Source organism: Magnolia sinica, chromosome 5, assembly GCF_029962835.1.
Source record: "Magnolia sinica isolate HGM2019 chromosome 5, MsV1, whole genome shotgun sequence".
NCBI classification, from domain to species: Eukaryota; Viridiplantae; Streptophyta; class Magnoliopsida; order Magnoliales; family Magnoliaceae; genus Magnolia; species Magnolia sinica.
The window spans coordinates 93,269,469-93,292,958 of NC_080577.1; the positions used below are offsets into that span (position 1 = coordinate 93,269,469).

The window sequence follows — 23,490 nt, forward strand, 5'->3', positions numbered from 1 at the left end:
CTTGCAATAGTTTGATGATCAGTCTGGACACAAACATGTCCTGTTGGACAGAACTACGCTCTGTTCATCATCTTCCTCCATTCATTAGGAATGGTGCAGTCTGAACATGTGTTGAAGAAATCACATTGGTCCACTTGTCAAGAAGGCTAGACATGTAAATTTGAATATGAACAGCTGGTCTTTTGTTCTCATCATCCATATTTCGCATGCCACTGCTGACCATTTAATGAGTGCACCAATCTGATTCCTGTGACAGGGGATCCTAAGAGCAGGTCCTACCAGATGATTATTCCAGATCTTTCACTCGTTTCATGTTTGCTACATTGGCAATGTGCAGGCAGCAAGGTGCAACTTTACTTAGGGCCTATTTGGTTTTCTGAGTTACTAGCAATTGGCGGTAGGTGAGTAATAATTACACACCACCTACGTTTGAAAAATTCAATGAATACCAGCAATCGATGAGGGTTGAAAATCGAGGGACACAAAATGAAAACGTGGCGCAAAATCTCTTTCGCCGTGCATGTAATCGAATGGAGAAGACGTCTTGACAGCGTCTGCAGATAAGACCATTTTATGGTATGGTGGTCCGCAAGAGTATGAATTACTTCGTTGTCTCGCTTCTCATCTACATAACTATCAGAGTTACTTCTTCTGTTGAAACTCACTTCTACGACTGATTTGCGGAGTTTCAGTCTACCAAAGTACCATCTTCAGGTGCTGTTCTTATGGTTCCTTCCATATATTTCATCAGATTTATCGTTTACTACCCTCTGTTGTGTCTTGTAGAGATTTGAAAGTGGGATTGCTTATACTTTCTTCTCTACTACGAAGGTCGAACATCTGGGATGGTATCGGAGTTGGTTGCTTGGTTGGACATAAAAAGATTTCTTCGAAGGCAGGTTTTCTTTTGCTTCAATGGAACCTTCTTCTTCTTCTGTCTCCTTCCATATTTTGCAACATGCATTTGTCAGCCCGACTTGTAATGTAGTTTCGTCTTTAATCCAACAGGAGGTTGATCGATACTAGCCTGCAGACGGCCCACATCAGGGACCCGTCATCCTCGACAGGTAGGTGTAGATCTTCCAGATTACATACATCTTCAAGAAATATTGAGTTGTTTACCTATATATTTGAGGTTTCCATGATGGGTATCTTGCATGTTGGATCCAAACCGATGAAGTCCCTTGCCATGACACACCATTCATAACTGGTTTGATATCCCGAAATGCGGAGAATTGGGTATCGTATATGTATACCGATCGGGCCTGGTATGGGTGTCATATATGAATATCATATTTGAGTATCATGATTTTGTCCACTGTGGGTATCATATATGATTATCATAATGTCTGGACGAGGAATCGTCTTACTCTCCATGTCCAGATGTGTGTTTGTGAAAATCCCCAATGTGGGTTTCTTTAAGGCATTTTAAACGATTGGCCGTTTTTTTTTTTTTTTTAATTTAAATTTCCCTTTGAAACAACGTTATTCTTCGGATATGATGTTGGTAGAGAACTAGTGTGGCCAAATTTCATATGACCATTGTAAGGTAGGTGGAATGTGGGTGCGTTTGGGGTGGCATTTGTTAATCCAATATTGGTGTTATCACTGCTCTCAATTTCTACTGTGACCGTGAATGGGTTATTTTTAATTTTATTCACATCCATATATGAAAATTTCTATATGATTGTCCTTTTTTAGGAGTCTTTGAGGATACCGCCGTTTTTTTATATGTTTTTGCTTTATTTTTAACACTGGTAGGATAGTATCTGTGGATTGATACATAACTGTTGAGCTCATGTCTCTGTGGAATGGATGTAAGGCGTGACTGAGTCTGGATGTGCATGTTTGGATCTTATATTCTATTTGAATTGTTGCCATAGTTAATGAATTAGGGTGAATTTGGGTGTGTTGTTGATGGAGCTGACACTCGGTTGGGTCAACCTACAGGCAGAATGACCCAACCGAGCTTAACAGATACGCTTTAGTTAAGCTTATGGGCTACATGTTGGGCTCATTTACAAAACATGTTCCATTTTCTGACTGGCTCAGGTTGGGCTCAGGTTGACAACCTAACTAGTCCATTAATATCAGCATCTTACAAATAATTAGTGAAGTGTATGTCAGTCGCATGTGGGAGAACGTCTTCAGACCGCGAAAATCAGCCCACTACTATCCTACTCATTGTGCAAGTGGTCTACCAATTTATAGTTAGTCGGACAATAATACAATGAAGAATAAAGAAATTGCAAATTATTGGATGGATAGTATAAAGTGGAGAACATCCAATTTTTTATGCACCATCCACCCATGATGTGCCACATGCAATGTTCGAAATATCGGTATTGCACAATGTTTCGCACCCTTGGGATACAGATACGTATCGGGTATCGCATGGGATATATCGATTGTATCGCATAATTTATCGCGCTTTTTGGGAAACATGGGAAACATTGGGAAAATAGTTGAATTTTTCAATGAAACTTCAGGGATTATTAAAAAAGACCTCAATACACACTTTTAAATCATAACATTTCAAAAAAGAAGGGCACATAATCGGTTTCCTTTGTACAGGGTCCTAAGCTATGCGTTGTCCGATTGAACTAAGACAACTATATCCAGTATCCACCCCATCCATCTGTTTTTCCATATCATTTTAGGACATTATGCAAAAAATTAAGCAGATCCAATAATCAGGTAGACAATATCATAGGAAACAATGGTGATTGACCATTAGTGGGCCACAAAAGTTTTGGATCAAGCTAATAATTGTTTTTTCTCTTCATTCAAACTTATGTGAAGTTATCAGCAGATTTGATGCCTAATAAAATATAGAGAAAATTAAGGTGCACCCTAAGAAGTGTTTAATGGTTCTGTGTTCAACTACCACATTTTCCTTGAGTATAGTCCACCTGATAATTGGATCTTCTTAATTATTGGGATCATACTGTAAAATGATTTGAAAAAATGGATGGACAGAGTGGATACAGAATACATGTCAAGTTGGACCCCACAGTAGGGACTGTACGGTCTTGGGTGAGTCCGGGGTCTCACCTAATCCACTCAAATACACTATTACAGTACTAAGTAAACTTTGTTGGGCCCATTGCGAATGTACATGGTTTATCCACACTGGCCATCCGTTTTTCCAGATCATTTTAGGGGTTGAGCCCAAATTTGAAACATATCCAAAGCTCAAATGGACCATACTGCAAGAAACAATAGGAATAATGATTTCCATTGTTGAAACCTTCCTAGGGCCTACAGTGATGTTTATTTTTCATCCAACCTGTTCATAAGATCACAAAGATGTGGATGAAGGAAAAGAACAAATATCAACTTGATCCAAAACTTCTTTGGCCCCCAAGGATTTTTTAACAGTAGATGTTCAATTCGCACTGTTTTCTGTGGTGTGGTCCACTTGAGCTTTGGATATGCTTCAGTTTTTGGGCTAAAATCATAAAATTGTATGGTAAAATGGATGGACGGAGCAGATAAAATACATGAATTATAGTGGGCCCCACAGACTTTACTCACTACATCATCCACTTCCCACCACACTACAAAGACGTCGCAGATGCTCCTCCAGCTCGAGTTGTATGAATGGTTCAAAGTTAAATGGGCCCCACAGTAATGTATTTATTATATCTATACCGTTCATGCATTTGGAGAGATCATTTTAGATCAAATGAGTAATATCCAAAGCTCAAGTGGACCACACCACAAATAGAAGTGGGGACTGATTCTCACCGTTAAAACATTCGTAGGGCCCATCATAACGTTTATTTTTCATCCAATCCATTCATTAGGTCAGACAAATCTGGATGAGAAGGAAAAATAAATATCATATCAATTCAAAACTTTTGTGACCCCCAAAAGGGTTTCAATGGTAGACGTTCAATCTTCCACTGCTGTTTTCAGTGTGGTTCACTTGATCTTTGGATCTGTCTTATTTTTTGGCTCAAGCCTTACGATGAGCTCGCCAAATAGATGAACAGTTTGGATACAACACATACCTCATGATGGGACCCACAGAACTTGGTGATGTCAACACACTAGTCGGTGGTGTGCGGTACACCACTCTATTCCAAAAAAAGGGCCGGACGCCCTTTTTTCTTTCTAAGCAAAGAGGGTTCCGGCCCCAAAATATCTCCCAAAATCTCCCAAATCTTCGGATTGCATCGAAGATTCTCTAGATTTCGATGAGGATTTCCCCCGATGTCACCCAAATACGCGAATTTCTTCAGATTTCTCTCCCAAATCGGAGATTTTGTTTGCGCTAACCTACGAAAGAAGCTTCGATTCGAATGGCCCACCAAATGGAAGCTTCCGATGATGACGATCTCTTGTATAGGTATCGAAATCCAGTTTCTCTATTTATTTTTTTTCAATTTTTTTGAATAATGATGCCGTCCGCCTAATGTATTTATTTTTTACTTTCTTGGTCTCTTTCGAAGGATATCGTGTCGCTGGACTGCGATACCGATAATATCGATATTACGAACACTGGCCACATGAATCAACGATCCACCCACTACTGCCCAAATTTTATTTTATTTTTAAAAGAAGATAAAATAGGAACACTATGGACTTGAGGCATTCGAATTAGACGGACCCGTCTGTACAAATGGAACCCACGTTCTCCCCATCTATAACGATGATATGGTAGGGCCAGGTACATGATGTGTTTCGAAATGCTATTTTGATATACCATCTATTGATAAACTGTTATCTCAAGCCTCTTTATTAAATACCAAATGGGGCCTACTGTGGAGATGGATCTCCTTTTTTGCTGTCTTACTCTTTTAGAGACGATCATTTTCAGACATCATGTTTGACTATCAATTTTTTGTTATGGAAAATAGTGATACATTTGGGAATTACAATGTGCATAAGTAATTCGGTTGTTGAACGTGATTTTGGAAGAGTAATTATATTGATAGCAATGGTCATATGAAATTGGTGCTTCATATTGGATAGGTTGATCCTGACTCAATTTCCTGCTGTGTGTTGTACAAGATAAAGTCCAAACATGGAAGGACTTGGATGGACGGAAGAGGAGATGGCTACATTTGCAGCTACACTTGCTGCAACAACGACAATTATGGAATATTGCAGTAGTCAACTATTTAGGACACTTGTGAGATGTGGGGATTACGAAAGAAGCAAGATAATAAATGGTATAATTAGAGCAGGAGACAATGAGTGCGTCGCACAACTCAGAATGAACAATGCTACATTCTTCCACCTATGCTCGTTTCTCAGAGATAGGATTCTCCTTCATGATAGGAAACATGTAAGCATGGAGGAACAACTTGTCATGTTCCTTCACACGGTGGGGCATAATGTGTGAAACCGTGTTATCGGTAGTCGCTTCTTAAGGTCAAGAGAAACCGTGAGCCGATATTTCAGTAAAGCTTTGGATGCTATTGGCGGACTATATCCAGAGTTCGTGAAACTCCCAGGTGTGGAGACCCCTAACGAGATTCTGACCAATCCTAATTGGAACACGTACTTTCAGGTAATATCAATTGTATTCAATAGTATTTAACACCTTCCTTGTCTCTAGATCATTTCTTTTTTATCTGCTAATGCTATTCAAATTAGGACTATATTGGTGCAATTGATGGAACCCACATATCCGCAAATGTCCCTACTTTGGAAAGTGCTACCTATTGTAACAGAAAATGGGTCATTTCTCAAAATGTAATGGCCGCATGTACATTTGATATGAAGTTCGTTTATGTGCTCGCCAGATGGGAGGGTTCTATCTCTAATGCACGCGTCTTACAAAGTACATTGACACATAGTCATGATTGCTTCACAATCCCAGAGGGTACTTCGTGTTTACCTATACACTGAAACTTCTTCACAATATAAATAACATGAATTTATACTTATAACTAATTATAATTAATTGTAGGTAAGTACGATGTAGTTGATGCTGGTTACGCACATTCGCCCGGATTCCTAGCTCCTTATCGCGGAGTACGGTACCACCTCAATGAATATCGCACCGACTGCAATCCTGCTAACAAGAAAGAACTATTCAACTACAGACATGCACAATTACAAAACGTTATAGAGCGGGTTTTTGGAGTACTGAAAGCCAGATTTTCAATCCTCAAGTCCGCACCACCTTACAACCTTCTAACTCAACTGAAGATAGTGATCGCTTGTTATGTGTTACACAACTTTATCCGTTTAATCGGGGGAGATGATATTAATGAAGATGAGATCACGTCGACAGAAGTAACGGAAGGTATAAATCCTTCACCAGTTGAGATTAGTTCTCTTGAAGAGGAATGTATGGTTATAAACGTAACACAATGTGAAAAGGACGAATAGGTGACATTTCGAGACAATCTTGCTTCACGGATGTGGAATGATTATCATCCTGTGAGTCGTAGCCTATGATCCTCACTTGGATATTTGTTATTTTGTAGTAGGCGAAATCGAAAAGAATGTAGTCGGTTACCTACAAGCATATGTCTCTAGAATGATGTTTTTGGAATTTTGAAAATATGATTATTCTGCTTTTCAATATAAATCATATTTGGAATGTGTGTAACTTTCAACTTTGCAAAATCTTACATTACATCACTTGTATGCAAGGTTGCAATGCTCATTAAAGATGTTCATTTTACTCTATGTAGATTTCTGAAGTTAGTGACATGGAAATTTCGCCCAACAAGTGAAACAGTCAGTCCACACCTACGAAAGTAACGGATAAGGACCCAAATGTGACACCACGAAGGACACCGAGGAAACATAAAATAAAATCACATAATGAAAATGCATCGTCTAGTGGTGTAATGCGTTGGACCGATGACATGGATGACTGCCTCATTGATACGCTGATGGATGTTGTTGCAAAAGGTCGTAAGAGTGCCAATGGGATTTAAGAAAAAGACTTATAAGATAGTTGTGGATACTGTAAAGAGTGCCCCTAGGTATATCACTTCAAGAGAAACATGTTGGGAATCGCTTGCACACGTTGAAGAAGTTGTATTATGAGGTCCGAGACACGCTGAATGCTAGTGGGTTTGGCTGGGATGATGACTTGAAGATTGTAACCGCCCAAGATGAGGTTTGGGAAGACTACATACGGGCGAGCTTGACAATATTTTTGCTTTCCTGTAACTTTATTTTCTTTTTTGTTTAATAACATAGTAAATCTGAAAATGATGTTTTCTTATACTATCTTTTCATCATTCTTGTGGATAGTCACATCCACATGCACAACATGTACAGGGCAAACCAGTGCGAAGGTATGATGACCTGACATACCTGCTCGGCAACGACCGAGCTACTGGATGGCGTTGTTCCACTGGTAATATACCCAACGGTTTGTGTTCGAGAAGGTCTGGCAATCCCGAAATGTTGCCAAAAACATCGGTTGATCTTAATGACGACACATGTGTTATCCAGTGACAATGTAGGGGGCAGTGCACTTGAATTCCTATGGTCGTTTCAAAGTCATGACGGCACAAATAGATCATACCGAAGTCCGAATGTAAACGGGAACAACTTAACACAGGCAGCACGGTCAATTCAAGAAAGAGAGCACGAATGAGTCGCCCATGCAACATCATTGGAAAAGGAATGAGCGACGTTACGGAGGCCGTAAAGTCACTCGTTATAACCATTCACCAAGGGAGAGACATGGTATGTATGTCACAAATTGTACCGGCTTTGGAGCAGATAGAAGGCCTGATAGGACATGAGATCCTTCACGCAACAAGGATTCTCTCAAAAGATGAACAACAATTCGCCTCATTTCTTTCACTCCCTGATCATAGGAGGTTGGACTTTGTGCTAATGCTGCTTTCACCTGATCAGTCGTCTGACTGAGCTCATTCTCTGGAACATGGTTTTGTGATATTTTGGATGAATAGCTGGTTTGGATATGATTTTTTTAGACTATTATTTTTGGCTCTATGCCTATCTATGTTGGCTAGGTGGATGGATGCGCCTGTTTAAAACAGGGCATGTGGGACGTCTTTACTCCTTTTTTTTTTTTCCTTTTTTGACTTTTGGATGATGACTGTTAATATTTTGGATAATGATGTGTATGGATGGTCGATCCTCGCTCAATTACAAACCTCTTCTGAACATGTATTATAGGTGGATATGAAGTTGGTCACTTCACTGTTTATTTCTACAACATGTAAGCATGGATAATTTTGCAGGTGTTACTATTGGAAACAGGGTCAGGTATGTTCATTGAACAGTTAGAAAAGCAGGGTGCTCCAATGATTGGAAGAAAAACTGATACACTATTTGTTTCAATCATTATATGGAACAAAAATCTATTTACGTCATCTAGTTGTTATAATATTGTCATGATATTTGCACATTTTTTTTCATATTGTGCAAATGGGTAAGAAGGTATACGTCGCATTCATTGGCCGCCAACCCAAGATATATTATAATTGGGAGGAGTGTCGTGCACAGGTGGAGGGATATTCCAGGGCCTGTTTCCGTGGTTACAGTTCGGTTGCGAAGGCATCTATAGGTTGGACAACTTTCTATCAAAAAATTGGCCATACAAATGTACCAGGAGATGATATCCCAGACAGCTTTGAGAGTCCAAGGTCAAAACATAGTGAGCGTTGCAGTGCCAATTGCACCAGTCAGCCTCTACACCGGTCCTCAAAACTGACCTGTAGTTGTCCATCCACTAGTGACACTGACTCACACAAAGAATGTGTCGAAGAAAAGGGAAACGGTGATGCGGCGATCATTATAAAGTTAATCTTCGGAATCTTAATTTTGGTTCTCTCTATTCAGCTCAGGCCATTACGCTGAATTAGTGAACATGCGATCTGGTTGATGAACCCCATCTAAGCATGGAGGAGACTGTTTGACAATGTTTTAATGGCCTATTTTGGACTTTTATAAGCATGATTTTAATTTTGAGCCACTAAATGATTATGCAAATGGGATCTAGAATTGGCCACTGGCACTAGGCAAGCCTTACAAAATCATGGGGTGGTTAATGTGTATACACTGTTTTCTATACTGTGGCAAACATTATGAATGGGTAGATCTGATCTTTTCACAGGGACGAAGGTACGGTGGAGCGAAGCTATTGGATGGGTTGGATTTCGTAAGAAGTTAATTGGTAGAAAGATTTCGGTACGTGGACCATAAGTTTTTAGTCCAACTTATTGGATAGGAGACCTGCTCGCATGTATTGATGTGGTCAAGAAAATCCCCAATGATCACAATCTGAGGTGAACCACTCCACAACAACCTTCGGTCTCAATTTTCCATGCAACGGTCAGCAACTACACCCGAGTATGATGCAGGTCATATCCAAACAAGATATTCATTCATATGATAGATGAGGTGGTGGAGACCATAAGTCTGATATGACAATTACATCTTGTGCTCAAACACCCACACACTGATTTGATGCATGTTCTATTGAAAAGAGTGTAAAAAACAAACAATGGGGAGGAAAGTCATATTCCTCTAACAACCATTGTCTTTACAGGCACAAAGTAATCATTCCTACTTTACCGCCAATTACTCAGGTAATTGGAAAACCAAATAGGCCCTTAGCATTCCTCGAACAAAAGACAAGAATACTTTCTTTTACAGGTAAGTTGGGCTCAAACCCAATTCCTCAATGTTGAACCCACCTATCTACCAGGAAGCTACAAGCTTGAACCCAAATGACAGGACTACTGAAGTGATAGTTCACCACCATTTTGAAATGGTATGACCCATCCACCTCCACATGGCATAAATGTATGGAGATTCTTACATGCAACAAGAACCATCCAAATCATGACGACCATGGTGAACGGAGCATAGCCCCAAAATTACGCTGCCTATCACATAGATGGTTTTTTGAAGGATTATGAAAAAACTTGACAGAAGCCAAGACAAAATATACAGCTACCAGGAAACTTTTACAATTCCAACATAGAGCAAACTATATTCAAATCTACTTCAAGGCACCCAGTAACTTATTCAACTACATCCCTTTTCACTCTTCTCACAATTTGCTCCAAAGATGGAGCGCTTGTCGTTGAAGCACCACGCATTACATTCCTTCCACAGATTCCATATACCAGCCATAAGCAGCAGCCGCCAAACAGATCACCTGTCTTTCGCAAAACGAACTCCGTACAGTATATATTATAGTAAATATGTATAATATGTATTATAGACTTAGATATAATGTATATTTACAGTACACACACACACATATTATAATATGTATATATATTATATACAATATATAATACATTATATATTATAAACACCTAAACCCCTAAATAATTCTAAAGTATATTATATTAATATTATTGTATAATATATTATATATTATATATAATTATAAATTATGCAATCTAAATTGATGGATGGTTGAATGGATGCATGGATGGATGGGATGGGTTGGGTGGATGGATGGATGTATAATGTATGTTATGATTGGGTGGTTAGATGCATGGATGGATGGTTGGATGGTTATATGGATGTATCTGTTAGTTTGTTAAATTGCTTTTAATTCGTTAGATTATTTTTAATTTGTTAATTTATTAGACTGTTAAGTTATTTTTTTATTTATTACTGTTGGATTTTGAGATTGTTTTTAATTTGTAAGTTTTTCCTTCCTTTTTAAAAAAATATATATATTGTAAGAATAAATAATCAATTACCTATTTGAGGATTTATATGTTGCCAAAAATAGATACGGTGTATTCTTAGATACATAGAAATCCTCAAATTATCTCATTTTAGGACAATTCAGGGTTAGATTGTAACGTCTTAATTTATTCCAATTTAAATACATATGCCTGTTCTGATTTGTTCCTCATTTTTCTCTCTGTATATATTTCCGTTATCAAATATCCACACTTTGTGTGGATGCTTGACATGGGAATCAAATACTGAATGAATGGAGAGATAAGGGGAAATGCTGCCGGAATTTTCGCATGTCATTTAAATTGAAAAATGATGGCATTACAATCTATCCAAACTTGAATGAGTGATTGATTTAGACAGTTAGGCAAGTATAATAGTTTAGGTAAACATTACATCCTATAATTCTGTAAAGTGGCGTGGTGAAGATGGATAGATAATCAATTACCCGTTTGAGGATTTCTATGTTGCCAGATATAGATACAGTGTGTTCTTGGAGGCATAGAAATCCTTAAATTATCCCATTTTTGGACAATTCGGGATTCGATAGATTGTAATGTCTTCATGTATTCTAATTTAAATGCATATGCCTGTTCCAATTCGTCTCTCATTTTTCTCTTTGGACATATTTCCTGCATTTATTTCTGTCGTTAAATGTCCACACTTTGTGCGGATGCTTGACATGGGAATCAAATACATGATGAATATATCTGAAGAGATAATGGGAGATGCTGCCTGAATTTTGGCATGACATTTAAATTGAAAAATGAATGCATTACAATCTATCTAACCTTGAATGGGTGACCGATTTAGACAGTTAGACAAGTATAGTTGTATAGGAAAGCATTACAATTTTCAATCTATAAAATGGTGTGGTGAAGATTATAACCTTTCAAAACTGTCTTATAGATGACTAGTGAGGAAGACCAAAATACCCTTGGTGCGGTTGGATACTTATTTTTAGAAAAAATCTTCGCGTAGTTATAAAAAACTTTAAAAAAGTTGTGAGCTTATTTTGATTTGCACCAATCATTTGCTCTCGGCAAACAAAAATACGTTTTGTCATGTGCCGCATATTCAGAAAATGTAAGCTCCAATTCCATTATCATATCTAACATTTCATAAGTCGAGTTTCAATGTGTACATATATCTAATTTCATCATTTTTTTAGAAGGCATATTCAAACGTTGGATAATGTCACTCCATATACTCAATCTCAAAGGTGACCCCCTCATATATTTCACACTTTCTCTTATGTTGTATATAGTATGATCAATTGTTTTCGGCCATTCTTATATAATCAAGTTTAGAATGTGGGCACAACACCTGACTCAGAATATTTTTCCATCAAAAAATAAATTTCCGGTTGCCTTGAATTAATTACGTAGACTAATTACATTGTCATTTGCTAAAGCATTATCTAAAGTTGTTGTAAAATTTTCTTCTCAATGCCCCAGACTTGTAGACAATTGTGGATGCAATCTGAAATAAGCAAACCGGTACGAGGAAGAAGAATGTGACAGAAGTTCAAAATTATCTTACAAAGTCTCCAATCTTAATCTACGTAGTATGCGGTTAATGAAATCTATACCTTTATTTGATTGGACGTCGTTCACAAATCAAACGTCAAACTTATTCTAGAGACTGATGCCAAAATTTCTTTCAGTTTCATCTTCTCATTTGTATACAACTTCATGCACTCTCTGCATAGTCACGCGTGACACCTTTTCAGCTCGAGGGTTAATCAATTGACAGAAAGATATGAACACTTTGCTTTCTATCATTCTGAAAGGTTTTTCTTCAACGATAACTAATCTAGCATAGCATTCTTTTAGCTTCTCATTGTCAAACCAATGAATGGAAACTATTCCTTGGGAGCCGTTCCCTAAAACACATTAAATGACAACAACTATTGACCTGATCGTGAGATTTTTGGTCTTTTTGAACAATTTTGCTTATGTCTGTTTAAATGTATTGTTGACCCTTAAGGATTCTTATTGTATAATGACTTGCAGTGAATACATTTGATCTTCAACATACCATTAACCATGATTTCTTCAAAGTCATCCCATACTGTTGATCTTTTCTTTCCTCTATCTGCAGTTGAAGACACGTTTCCTTCCACAATAAGAGGAGATATGACTGATGCACCTGCACCAGGGTATTTGGGGCTTCCTCACTAGTCATGTATAAGACAGTTTTGAAAGTTTATAATTTTCACCATATCATTTTATAAATTGAAAATTGAAATGCTTTCCTATACGGCTATACTTGCCTAACTATCTAAATCAGTCACCTATTCAAGGTTGGATAGATTGTAATGCATTCATTTTTCAATTTAAATGTCATGCCAAAATTCCAGTAGCATCTCCCATTATCTCTCCAGACATATTCAAAATGTATTTGATTCTCATGTTAAGCATTCGCACAAAGTATGTACATTTGATGACGGAAATAAATGGAAGAAATATATCAAGACAGAAAAAGGAAAGAAGAACCAGTACATGCACATGCATTTAAATTGGATTAAATGAAGACATTACAATCTAACCCTAAACTGTCCAAAAATGGGAAAACTAAAGGTTTTTATATCTCCAAGAACACACTGTATTTATGTCTTGCAACATAAAAATCCTCAAACGGGTAACTGATTATCTATCCATCTTCACCACACCACTTTACAGAATTACAAAATGTAATGCTTAATTAAACGATTATACGTGCCTAATTGTCTAAATCAGTCATTTATTCAAGGTTGGATAGATTGTAATGCCTTCAATTTTCAATTTAAATGACACACCAAAATTCCGGCAGCATCTCCACTTATCTCTCCAGATATATTTATTCAGTATTTGATTCCCATGTCAAGCATCCACGCAAAGTGTAGACATTTGACGCAGAAATAAATGCAGTAAATATATCTATAGAGAAAAAGGAGAGACGAACCAGAACATGCATATGCATTTAAAATGGAATAAATGAAGACAATACAGTATAACCCTGAATTGTTAAAAAATGAGACAATTTGAGGATTTCTATACATCCAAGAATAGATTGTATCTATGTCTGACAACATATAAATCCTCAAACGGGTAACTGATTATCTATTCTTATAATCTATTAAAAAAGAAATCTAATAAATTAAAAACAATTTCACAATCCAACAGTAATATATAAAAACAACTTAATAATCTAACAAATTAACAAATTAAAAATAGTTTAACAAACTAACAAATACATCCAACGAACCATATAACCATCCATCCATCCATCCATCCCTACCTCCCACGATCCCATCCATCCATCCATTTAATTTAGATTGTATAATATAATACACACACACACACACACACACACACACACACACACACACACTTTTTAGGGGTTTACGTGTTTATAATATTATAATATATAAATACATTATATATAATATATATACATTATATAATAATGTATATTATAAGATATATATATTTAATATGCATTAAAAGGGTTGTATGTAATATATATACTATAAATATATAAATTTATAATATATATTATATTTAATACAATATATACTGTACACAGGTCCAGTGGTCGACCAAGATACCACTATCAGCCATTGACAATCGCTGGCCGGCAAGGGGAGGAGGCAAATAGAGAGAGAGAGAGAGAGCACCTGCTCTGCTTGCCACTCGTCGGATTAGAGAGTGGTTGGTCGAACACTGGAGAGAGGAGGAGAAAAGGGGGTGGTCAGGTGGAGTCCGGAGTCTGGACAGGCACTTGATAGTGACAAGCATTGGGGGGGGGGGGGTGTTGGTTCGAAAGACTAAAGGGTTGGGGTTTTTGGATGACCGGGTATTTATATACCCTGTCAAATCAGCCAAACCGAGTCGAGTCAAACTCAATCCAGCTCGGACTCGACTTGAATTTTTTTAGCACCAAAAAATGAGCTCGACTCGGCCGAACCCAGTCGAGTCGAGCTTTAACTGAGCGAGTTGAGCGAGTTACTCGAGCTTACTCGGTTCGTGTACAGCTCTACTTCACCACAAACATTTATTTAATAGCAATAATTTTTTTTTTTTTTTTAAATCAGTAATTTATGATTTTACTGCCACTTACCATAGGACTAGTTTCATGAGCCAAAATGGCTGCACTATTGTCATTTCCAATAGAGCAAAGGGACCCGGTAAGGGAACATTGCAGCTTGAACTCTCGTTCTCATTCTAACTAATCTTTGGTTGTGTATAAAATTCAACTTGATGTTTGTATCACATGTGACTATGAAGATCTAAACCCGTGATGATTATTGATCTTATCTGTTTGCATGTGATGAGATTGCAAACAGCCTAATGGTCCCTGACGTGATTAGTCTTTTGAATTGGTAATCATAGGAAAATCCAGGGGAAGGTTGGCTGAATGAATGTTAGAATCAGCCAACTTTGAACTGCCTGTATACATATTTCTTCTGAAAAGTATAAATCATTGTCTACTATACTAAAAAGGGAATCTTGTTCTTGTTCAGAATTGTCATGGCTTACTTCAGGTTTTTTTCATAATATTTTCTCAACTAATGTATTATAGTCACAGCTTGTTTTGAGAAAAAGGCCACCGTAAAGCAACATGAAAATACATTAAGGGCATGTTTAGATATGTGGAATCCAAGGCAAAAGAGAGGAAGAAACAATAATTATCCATGAGAATTCTTGAAACATGGATTCCGATTTTGAGTTCGAGTTGTGGAGCAAGTGGCAATATCATGTTCCTCTCACAATACTTACCTAGTTTCTTGTGCCAAGAATCCAAATTATGGAAACGTGTAATAAATGGAAGAATCCACCCTTTTCTATCCAAACAACACAAGTCGTCACATCAAAGGAAAACCCTTTTCCTTTTTCTGCTGTTTGGCATGGAATTCATGGTTTCCAAAATGGCCCAACTGTAAGAAAGGTTATACTGTATTCCAAAATACATTTGTGGGATATCTTCATTGTAACAAACATAATAAAACTTTAATTTGAAAATGGCAAGTTAAAATCGTAGCTAGGATTGTTTATCTTACGTTGTTCATCCTCCATGATGGAAATGTATATGAGGCTCCAAGGACTGTAAAGAAATAATGAGTCCAAAAGTAGTTCCCAACATAACTAAAGATTAAAATCCAGACACTGGCCTGCGAAAATAATGAAAACATAAGTGCCCAATGCATAATGAGGTAAATAATGAACTAATTCTTATAAGATCGTAATTAAAATGATTAAGTTTAAAGAGCAGCAAAGAAGCATCAGTAGATCAGTCCCAAGATTAACTACTAAGTAGACAAGGAGGAGCTTAGGTCAGCAGAATAACTAATGATCTTGAACTGTCGCGTTGTACAGCGTTCATACATGGGCATGCATATGCACGTTAGTAGTTGTACACACAAACTTGTGGTTTTCTGCTCCTTTTTAAAATGAAAAGCATCACTGAAACTGAAAAGAAAATCATCATATCACTATTGCCCAGTCAAGCTTTTGATTGGTAGATTGGCAAAGTTTTACGATTGGCTGCCCAATGCTCTAGAACCAGCCATGGCAGAAGTTCACACTCATTAACACCTGCATGCCAACACAGTCCCTCCCAGTACTAACCCCAGCCTGGTTAATACATGCACTCACCAAAGCACAAGCAAGTGAAGGAGGGTCGTGAGGGGGCAGTTGTCAGATATAAAGCCGAACACTAGGCACACATGCACAAGGATTCCCCCGTATCAAGTAATAAACATGGGCACCTAAGTTGGCACTAAGGCACATACATATCATGGTATGCCAGAACAGTTATGTAACGATAACGGTGGTAAGTGTTACGTGTTACAGTATGCCTGTAGCGGGCCCGAAACAATTGTTTTCTAAAAATGGCGGGGTAATGGTAACGGCAGTGGCTGTTGCGGCCACCATTACGGTTGTGGAATACCTTGATACATGTACTATCATCGAACCATAAGTGGAAAGGACATGATCAAGTAGCCGTCTGTAAAGAATTGATAGGAGCTGATCTATACATGTTTACCAAACAGTGCCAACCCACTGTCCTGCCTAACTTGATTGTAGCCAGTGTTCGAATTATCTCCGATATTATCTTTATCTCCAGCTCAGCGATACTGATAACACTGGTGGGGATACCGATAACGCTGGTAGTATAAAAAATTCCAGGTATTAGCAATGGATCGCTAAGTATCGCCAACGTATCAATATTGCTAATGTAATCACCAATATTTTCAACTATGTAAATTCTAGGTGTCGCTTGTATTACCAATGCATCAATATCGCCAATGTATCACCAATATTTTCGACTATGTAAATTATAGGTAACGCTTGTATCATAAGTGTATCGATGATATTTCAATAATATTGCCAACAGATTGATACCATTAAAATTTTGTTTATTAGAAAAAATTTTATTTCAATTTTTTTTTCATGAGCACATGGTTGTATGTAGTGTTCAATTTGTCATTGATAATATTGATAATATCTCAATATTATCGATATCATAACACAAGCGATATTGAGACTACAATCTTCCATTTCCTTTCCAATTGTTGATGATTTCTTGGTGAAATATCATGTGTTGTTGATATTTTACAATATCGACAGATGTTAGGATGGAAGGTTGGATGGTTAAATAGGCCGGATGGGATAGTTGGACTGATTTCTTACAACAACACATGCTTTTAAGACTCTATTAAATGGAAACTTGTTGTGTATGCATTCTATTTACAATTTTTTTATTTTTATTTTTAAATATGCAAATATGTACATTTTAACATCTCCTGAAGTTTCCCTAAAAATTCCACCGTTTTTCCCATGTTTCCCCGCAATTCCAGTTATCAACGATATTATCGACGATATCGATATTGTTTACATATCCCTAGCCAGCGAAACTTGTAGCGATACCGATACTTCGAACATTGATTGTGGCCTAACTATTGTGCGTGACCTGAAAGGAGGAGTTCGCAAACAGTGAAGGCCTAGTGGACACAATGCCCAACAAGCTCACTAAGCTAGATAAAACCCAACGAAACAATCCTCCTCATCATCTAACCAATTGGGACGGCTACATGAATCCTGTTCCGCCATTCCACTCTATCAAGGATCATACCTTAGGTCAGACCATACATCATCAAGTCTCTTCTTACTACCTCCATCCAAGTCTAGTGATTTAAATATCAATAGTTTGATATATCAGTATCACACTCCAAAGATAAAAAGTGGGGGGACTTATCAAACTCTCCTGTATTGATGAAAATATAACAATGTATCGATGATATATCAATATATTGCAACATTTTGAATGTATCGCAATATAAAGTTCCCGAATATCATCGATATATGCGATATGTATCGACAATACTGAGAGAAAAACTCCCTTTCCCCCAAAAAAAAAAAAAAGAAGTAAAAATGCCAAAAATCCTTTTTTTTTTCTTTAGTTTTTAGATTAGATTCCTATGAGGATTTTGACGATCCCTGTGAGTTGTTTGGAGAGAAAAGAGGATTTGGGTGGGAAAATCAAGATTGGAACCCAGTCGGTGAGGTTTTTTTTTTTTTTTAAATGGTTTAGAATCAGTGGAACCAAGTTATTAACCCATAATTTTGCATGTCTTGCACCTCAATCGTGGATTTCTACCTCTGATTTTTCGATTTTGGAAAAAAGGAGAAATTCGGGGGGAAATCTGAAATTTCCCCAATTTCACTCATTTAACTTGCAATTAGAGTGTGGAAAATTTTCCTCATTCAGTTCCTTGCCCTTTAACAAATTTAGATTATGTTGTCAAGGCTGATTGTTCTAGAAGCATAGCGCGAGAGGCATTTCATCTTCTAGCTTTTGCTCGTATGTCGTTATGTACAAATTCGAGGAAAGGTAGAGATTCTCTCCCAGGAATTTGTATTTGTTAAGGTTTGAAGTCTAAATGGAGACTAGTAAGAAACTTAAAGATTCAACGTTGTTTCATTTGATTTTCAAATCTTTTGAGTCAACAATAATTGTTTGATAGTTATCCAGTGTTCCTCCCAATTTTTTTTAAAGCTAGCAAAGTACTCTTCCACCATTCCATCACCATGTTCAAGATTGTTGATCTTTGTGTAAAGTTGATAGAGGTGGGCTATTGAGAGTACATTTTGGCTACTTTATCGCGGTCTTTAAGAGATAGAGACCATGAGTAATTTTGGGTTGCATGGAATTGAGGACATCACATGCCAATTTTCACTTTCTCATTCATCATAAGTTGGATCATCAAGTTTGGGTTGTTTCTTGGTTCTTGTAATGTATCCCAACCTTTTAAGCACCAATATACGTTCAGGCTACTAGGGACCACTCCCGGTAATTTGAACCGTCTAGTTTTACTATAGTAGTTGTAAAACTAGGGCTATCAATTTATCCAGATGGAATCTAGGCATGTTTATTATCTCCCATTAGAAATATGATGAAAATAAATCCTTAGGGATGAGCATGAGGTACCAAAAGAACCAGCAAAACTGCTTGCCATAGGTCCTGGAGGCAAATCCAGCAACTGTTGGAGATAGTTACATCAGATCCAGCAGCAACAGGCGGTCCACGGGGCAGATTCAGCAACTGTTGGTGGTCTGTACGTCAAATCCAGCAACAATAGGTGGTCCATAAGACAGTTGCAGCAACTGTTGGAGGACTGCACAGCAGATCTGACAACACTGGCTTTTGGGCTTAGATCTGAGAGAAAGAACACTAGAGAAGTTATCAGAACTGAAATAATCTGGCGATGCTAGAAGAAGCTGAACTCAAGTCTGGTACTGGAAATGGATTCTGACAATGATGGAAGGATCTCGACTTAGATCCAGTGCCGAAAATCGAATTCGATGATGATGTCGCCTAGCCACGAGTTTGAGATTATGCATCAAAAGCAAACAAGCAAGCAGGGCTTAGTCAAATTAGTGAAGTTTTGGTACCCTTGACTGACAAGGAGAGTAGATGAAATACACTCGACTAAGGACACTGCACCTCCACTTGCATTATCTGCTCCGCTCGTTGCTTGCTGCTTGTCTTCGGATAAGACAGAGCCCCTTTGACATCTCTTCATCTGCAAAGAATTCTCGACGTGAAAACACAGAGACAAAGGGCGGTTGGAAGGATCCCGATTCAGATTTGGTGCCGAAAATGGAATTCGGCAGCATTGGAATGATCCCGACTCAGATCCATTGCTGGCTGCGGGAACTTGACTCCGGTGCTATGTGATGTCTACGAGGATACCTCTTGTGAGATTTGCAGCCTTGAGATGAGATGCCTCTTCCAGCGGGGATGGCTAGTGGAGAAAACACTTCTGGAAGAATCACGTATTCATCATTGTCAAATCTATAGGATGGTGATGGATAAGATATATCTCTCTGTCACCATCTTACAGATTGAAAAGAAAGGGAGGGTAGACCCTCAAAATCAAATAAGAGAATGAAGAAAGGAAGAAAGGAAAGAAGAAAGGAGAGAATAGAGAAAGAACGGGGAGTTGGATAACTTGTGCTCTATAATACCATGTAAAAATAGAAGAAAGGTAAAGAAGAGAGGAGAGAAACCTATGGGCAAGAGAGTTGTATGTTTCCCCCTCTCCCCAATGGTTTATTTATAGTAAAATAGATTACGAAAGATAAGGACTCTTAAAATAAACACGAATAATCACTAATCTGATCAAGTCTAATTCTAGGAAATCAAATCTAATCCTAGGAGATATCCTTGAGTATGGTACGCCATACACTGTAGGTGCACATTAGTTTGTGCACTAACATCTTCAAATATGTGGCACTGCAGCTGCACACAAATCTGTGTACACTAACCCACCCCATATACTATGTTTTAGCCTGACTAATTTTAAATCCTTTTTATTCTACAACACCCTTCAATAAATCTAGCTTTGTGATTACACCGTCCTTCATGTCAATCAAAATTCAAATTATGTCATCTGCAAACAACTACACCATGGGATCTCTTCCTGCAAATGCCTAGTTAAGTAGAAAAAGATTTGATGAGGATAATGTGAAGAAGAGATGAGAATATTGAGAGAGAAGGAGGAGGAGAGTTTGGGAGAGATGATGTGTGTTGGGCTTGCATGCCCTAACACATAATATTTTATTATGAAAAAGCATATAGTACACTGCAGGGGAATAGGGAAGTGTGCACATGCACTTACACTAAAAGGACACACTATAAATATAATACACTAGCATTCTCTATACTCCCCCTCAAGTTGGAGCATAGATGTTGATCATGCCCAACTTGTCACGAACACGATGAAGAGCATCTCGACTCAAGGATTTTGTAAGAACATCAGCAAGTTGATCCCCAGATCGAACAAAAGGAGTGACAATTTCCTTAGAAGCAACTTTCTCCCGAATAAAGTGACAGTCAACCTCAATATGCTTGGTTCGCTAGTGGAAAACTGGGTTACGAGCAATATGGATAGCCGCTTAATTGTCACAGTGAAGAGGAATAGGACCCGAAGGAGGATAGCCAAGTTCTTCAAGAAGATTGCGAAGCCACACAAGTTCACATGTCGCATGAGCCATAGCACGATATTCAGCTTCAGCTGAGGACCGGGCAACAACTGGCTGCTTTTTGCTCTTCCAGGTTATAAGATTGCCACCTAGGAAGGTACAGAAGCCGGATGTAGAGCGGCGATCAAAAGTACTACCTGCACAATCAGCATCGGAATAGCCAGAAAGATGAAGATGACCATGCAACTAAAAGTAGAGGCCAAGACCCGGGGCTGATTTTAAATACCGAAGTATGCGGTAGACAGCCGTGAGATGAGAAGTACAGGGAGCTTGCATGAATTGGCTAACAACCCCCACTGCAAATGAGAGATCTGGACGAGTAATAGTCAGGTAAATAAGCCGGCTTACAAGTCGTTGATACATCTCGGGATCAGTAAGGAGAGGACCATCATCTGGTCGAAGCTTCTGTGAAGTATCCATGGGAGTGGTAGCAGGCTTGCACCCTAACATGCCGGTCTCCATGAGAAGATCGAGCGCATATTTCCGTTGTGACAAGACCAATTTGGATGATGAGCGAGCAACTTTAATTCCGAGGAAGTAACGAAGAGGACCAAGATCCTTGATTTCAAACTTGGTCTTCAAAAAATCTTTGACCTCCCTCATTCCAGCAGAATCACTACCGGACAAAACAATATCATCCACATAGACAATGAGAACCATGATGCCCGTCGATCGACGACATATAAAGAGAGAATGATCAGCATGACTACTAACAAAGCCAAACTCCAAGAGAGCCTGACTAAAATTTTCGAACCATGCACGTGGAGATTGTTTGAGTCCATAAAGAGCCTTCTTCAACCGACATATAAGTGCAGGGTTGTGAGAAGCAACAAAGCCAGGAGGTTGATGCATGTAAACTTCCTCTGTAAGATCCCCATGGAGAAATGCATTCTTAACATCAAGCTGAAACAAGGGCCATGATAAATTAACGGCCAAGGAGAGCACAACACGAATTGAATTAAGCTTAGCCACTGGAGAAAATGTCTCGAAGTAATCCACACCATGAGTCTGGGTGTAATCTTTAGCAACAAGACGGGCTTTATAGCGATCAATTGAGCCATCTGGAAGAAACTTGATTGTATAAACCCATCGACAGCCAACAGGCTTATGGCCTACAGGAAGTGGCACAAGATCCCAAGTATGATTCTTCTCAAGAGCAGACATTTCTTCCATCATCGCCTTTGTCCAATCAGGACTCTGAAGAGCATGTGAGAGAGATCTAGGAATAGTCTGTGATGAAAGGGAAGCTGCAAACGACTGAAAAGACGGTGAAAGATGATCATATGAAACGAAATTACTAATGGGGTGTTGAGTACAAGATCGTGACCTTTGCGCAAGGCAATGGGAAGATCTAAACTCGAGTTAGGAGAGTCACCTGAACCAACATCCAAAGTAAGCGGAAGGGTAGATGACTGAGCGTGTGAAGATTTATCTCGACGCTGATACACCCGCAGAGGCTTAGGCTCAACCATATCACCAACAGGATGCTGAATAGAGAGGAGAGGAGTTTTCCCATGATCATTAGTGGAAAGAGGATAACAGTTATACTCCCCCTGACGCGCAAGAGGATCACAGAGGGATCTGCCTGGAGAGGAGAAAAAAGAAAGATCCTCAAAGAAGGTGACATCGGCAGAGACATATTTCTTGCGAGTCAATGAGTCAAAGCATTTATAACCTTTCTGACTCCGAGTATACCCTATAAAGACACATTTAATCGCCCTGGGACTAAGTTTATCATTACTCCCATCCAAAATTTGAACAAAGCATGTACAACCAAAAACTTTAGGTAGTAGAGGAAATGGGTTATCATGAGGATACAAAATAGTAAATGAAGATTTATAAGACAGAATACGTGAGGGTATACGATTAATAAGAAAAGTAGCAGTTAAAAGAGCATCACCCCAAAAATGTTTGGGTAGATGCATACCAAGTAGAAGAGTGCGAGCAACGTCAAGAAGATGACGATTCTTTCGTTCTGCAATACCATTTTGTTGAGGAGTGCGAGCACATGATGTCCTAGATAAAATACCACGTTCCTGCAAGAAGGACAGAAAGGCAGTAGACATGTATTCTCCCCCATTATCAAAATGGAGGGATTTGATGGAACAATGAAATTGAGTGCACACTTCATGATAAAACACTTTAAATGCATCAAATACTTCACTTTTAGATTTCAAAAGATAAATCCAAGTCATGCGGGAATAATCATCAATAAAGGTAACAAAATATCTAAATCCAAAAGTCGAGGTAACCGGAGCTGGTCCCCAAACATCCGAGTGAACCAGAAGAAAAGGTTGAG

The 23,490-nt window shown here is 38.3% G+C and overlaps 1 protein-coding gene across 3 annotated transcripts in view; it reads right to left on the reverse strand.

Moving 5' to 3' along the window:
* LOC131246316 (cycloeucalenol cycloisomerase) overlaps window positions 1-23,490 on the reverse strand; it is a 77,960-nt gene that overhangs the window by 18,901 nt on the left and 35,569 nt on the right. For all 3 annotated transcript variants that reach the window (XM_058246292.1, XM_058246294.1, XM_058246295.1), the window contains exon 5: window positions 15,704-15,814. In XM_058246292.1, the coding sequence (XP_058102275.1) occupies window positions 15,704-15,814 (111 nt within the window). The remainder of the gene's footprint in view (window positions 1-15,703; window positions 15,815-23,490) is intronic.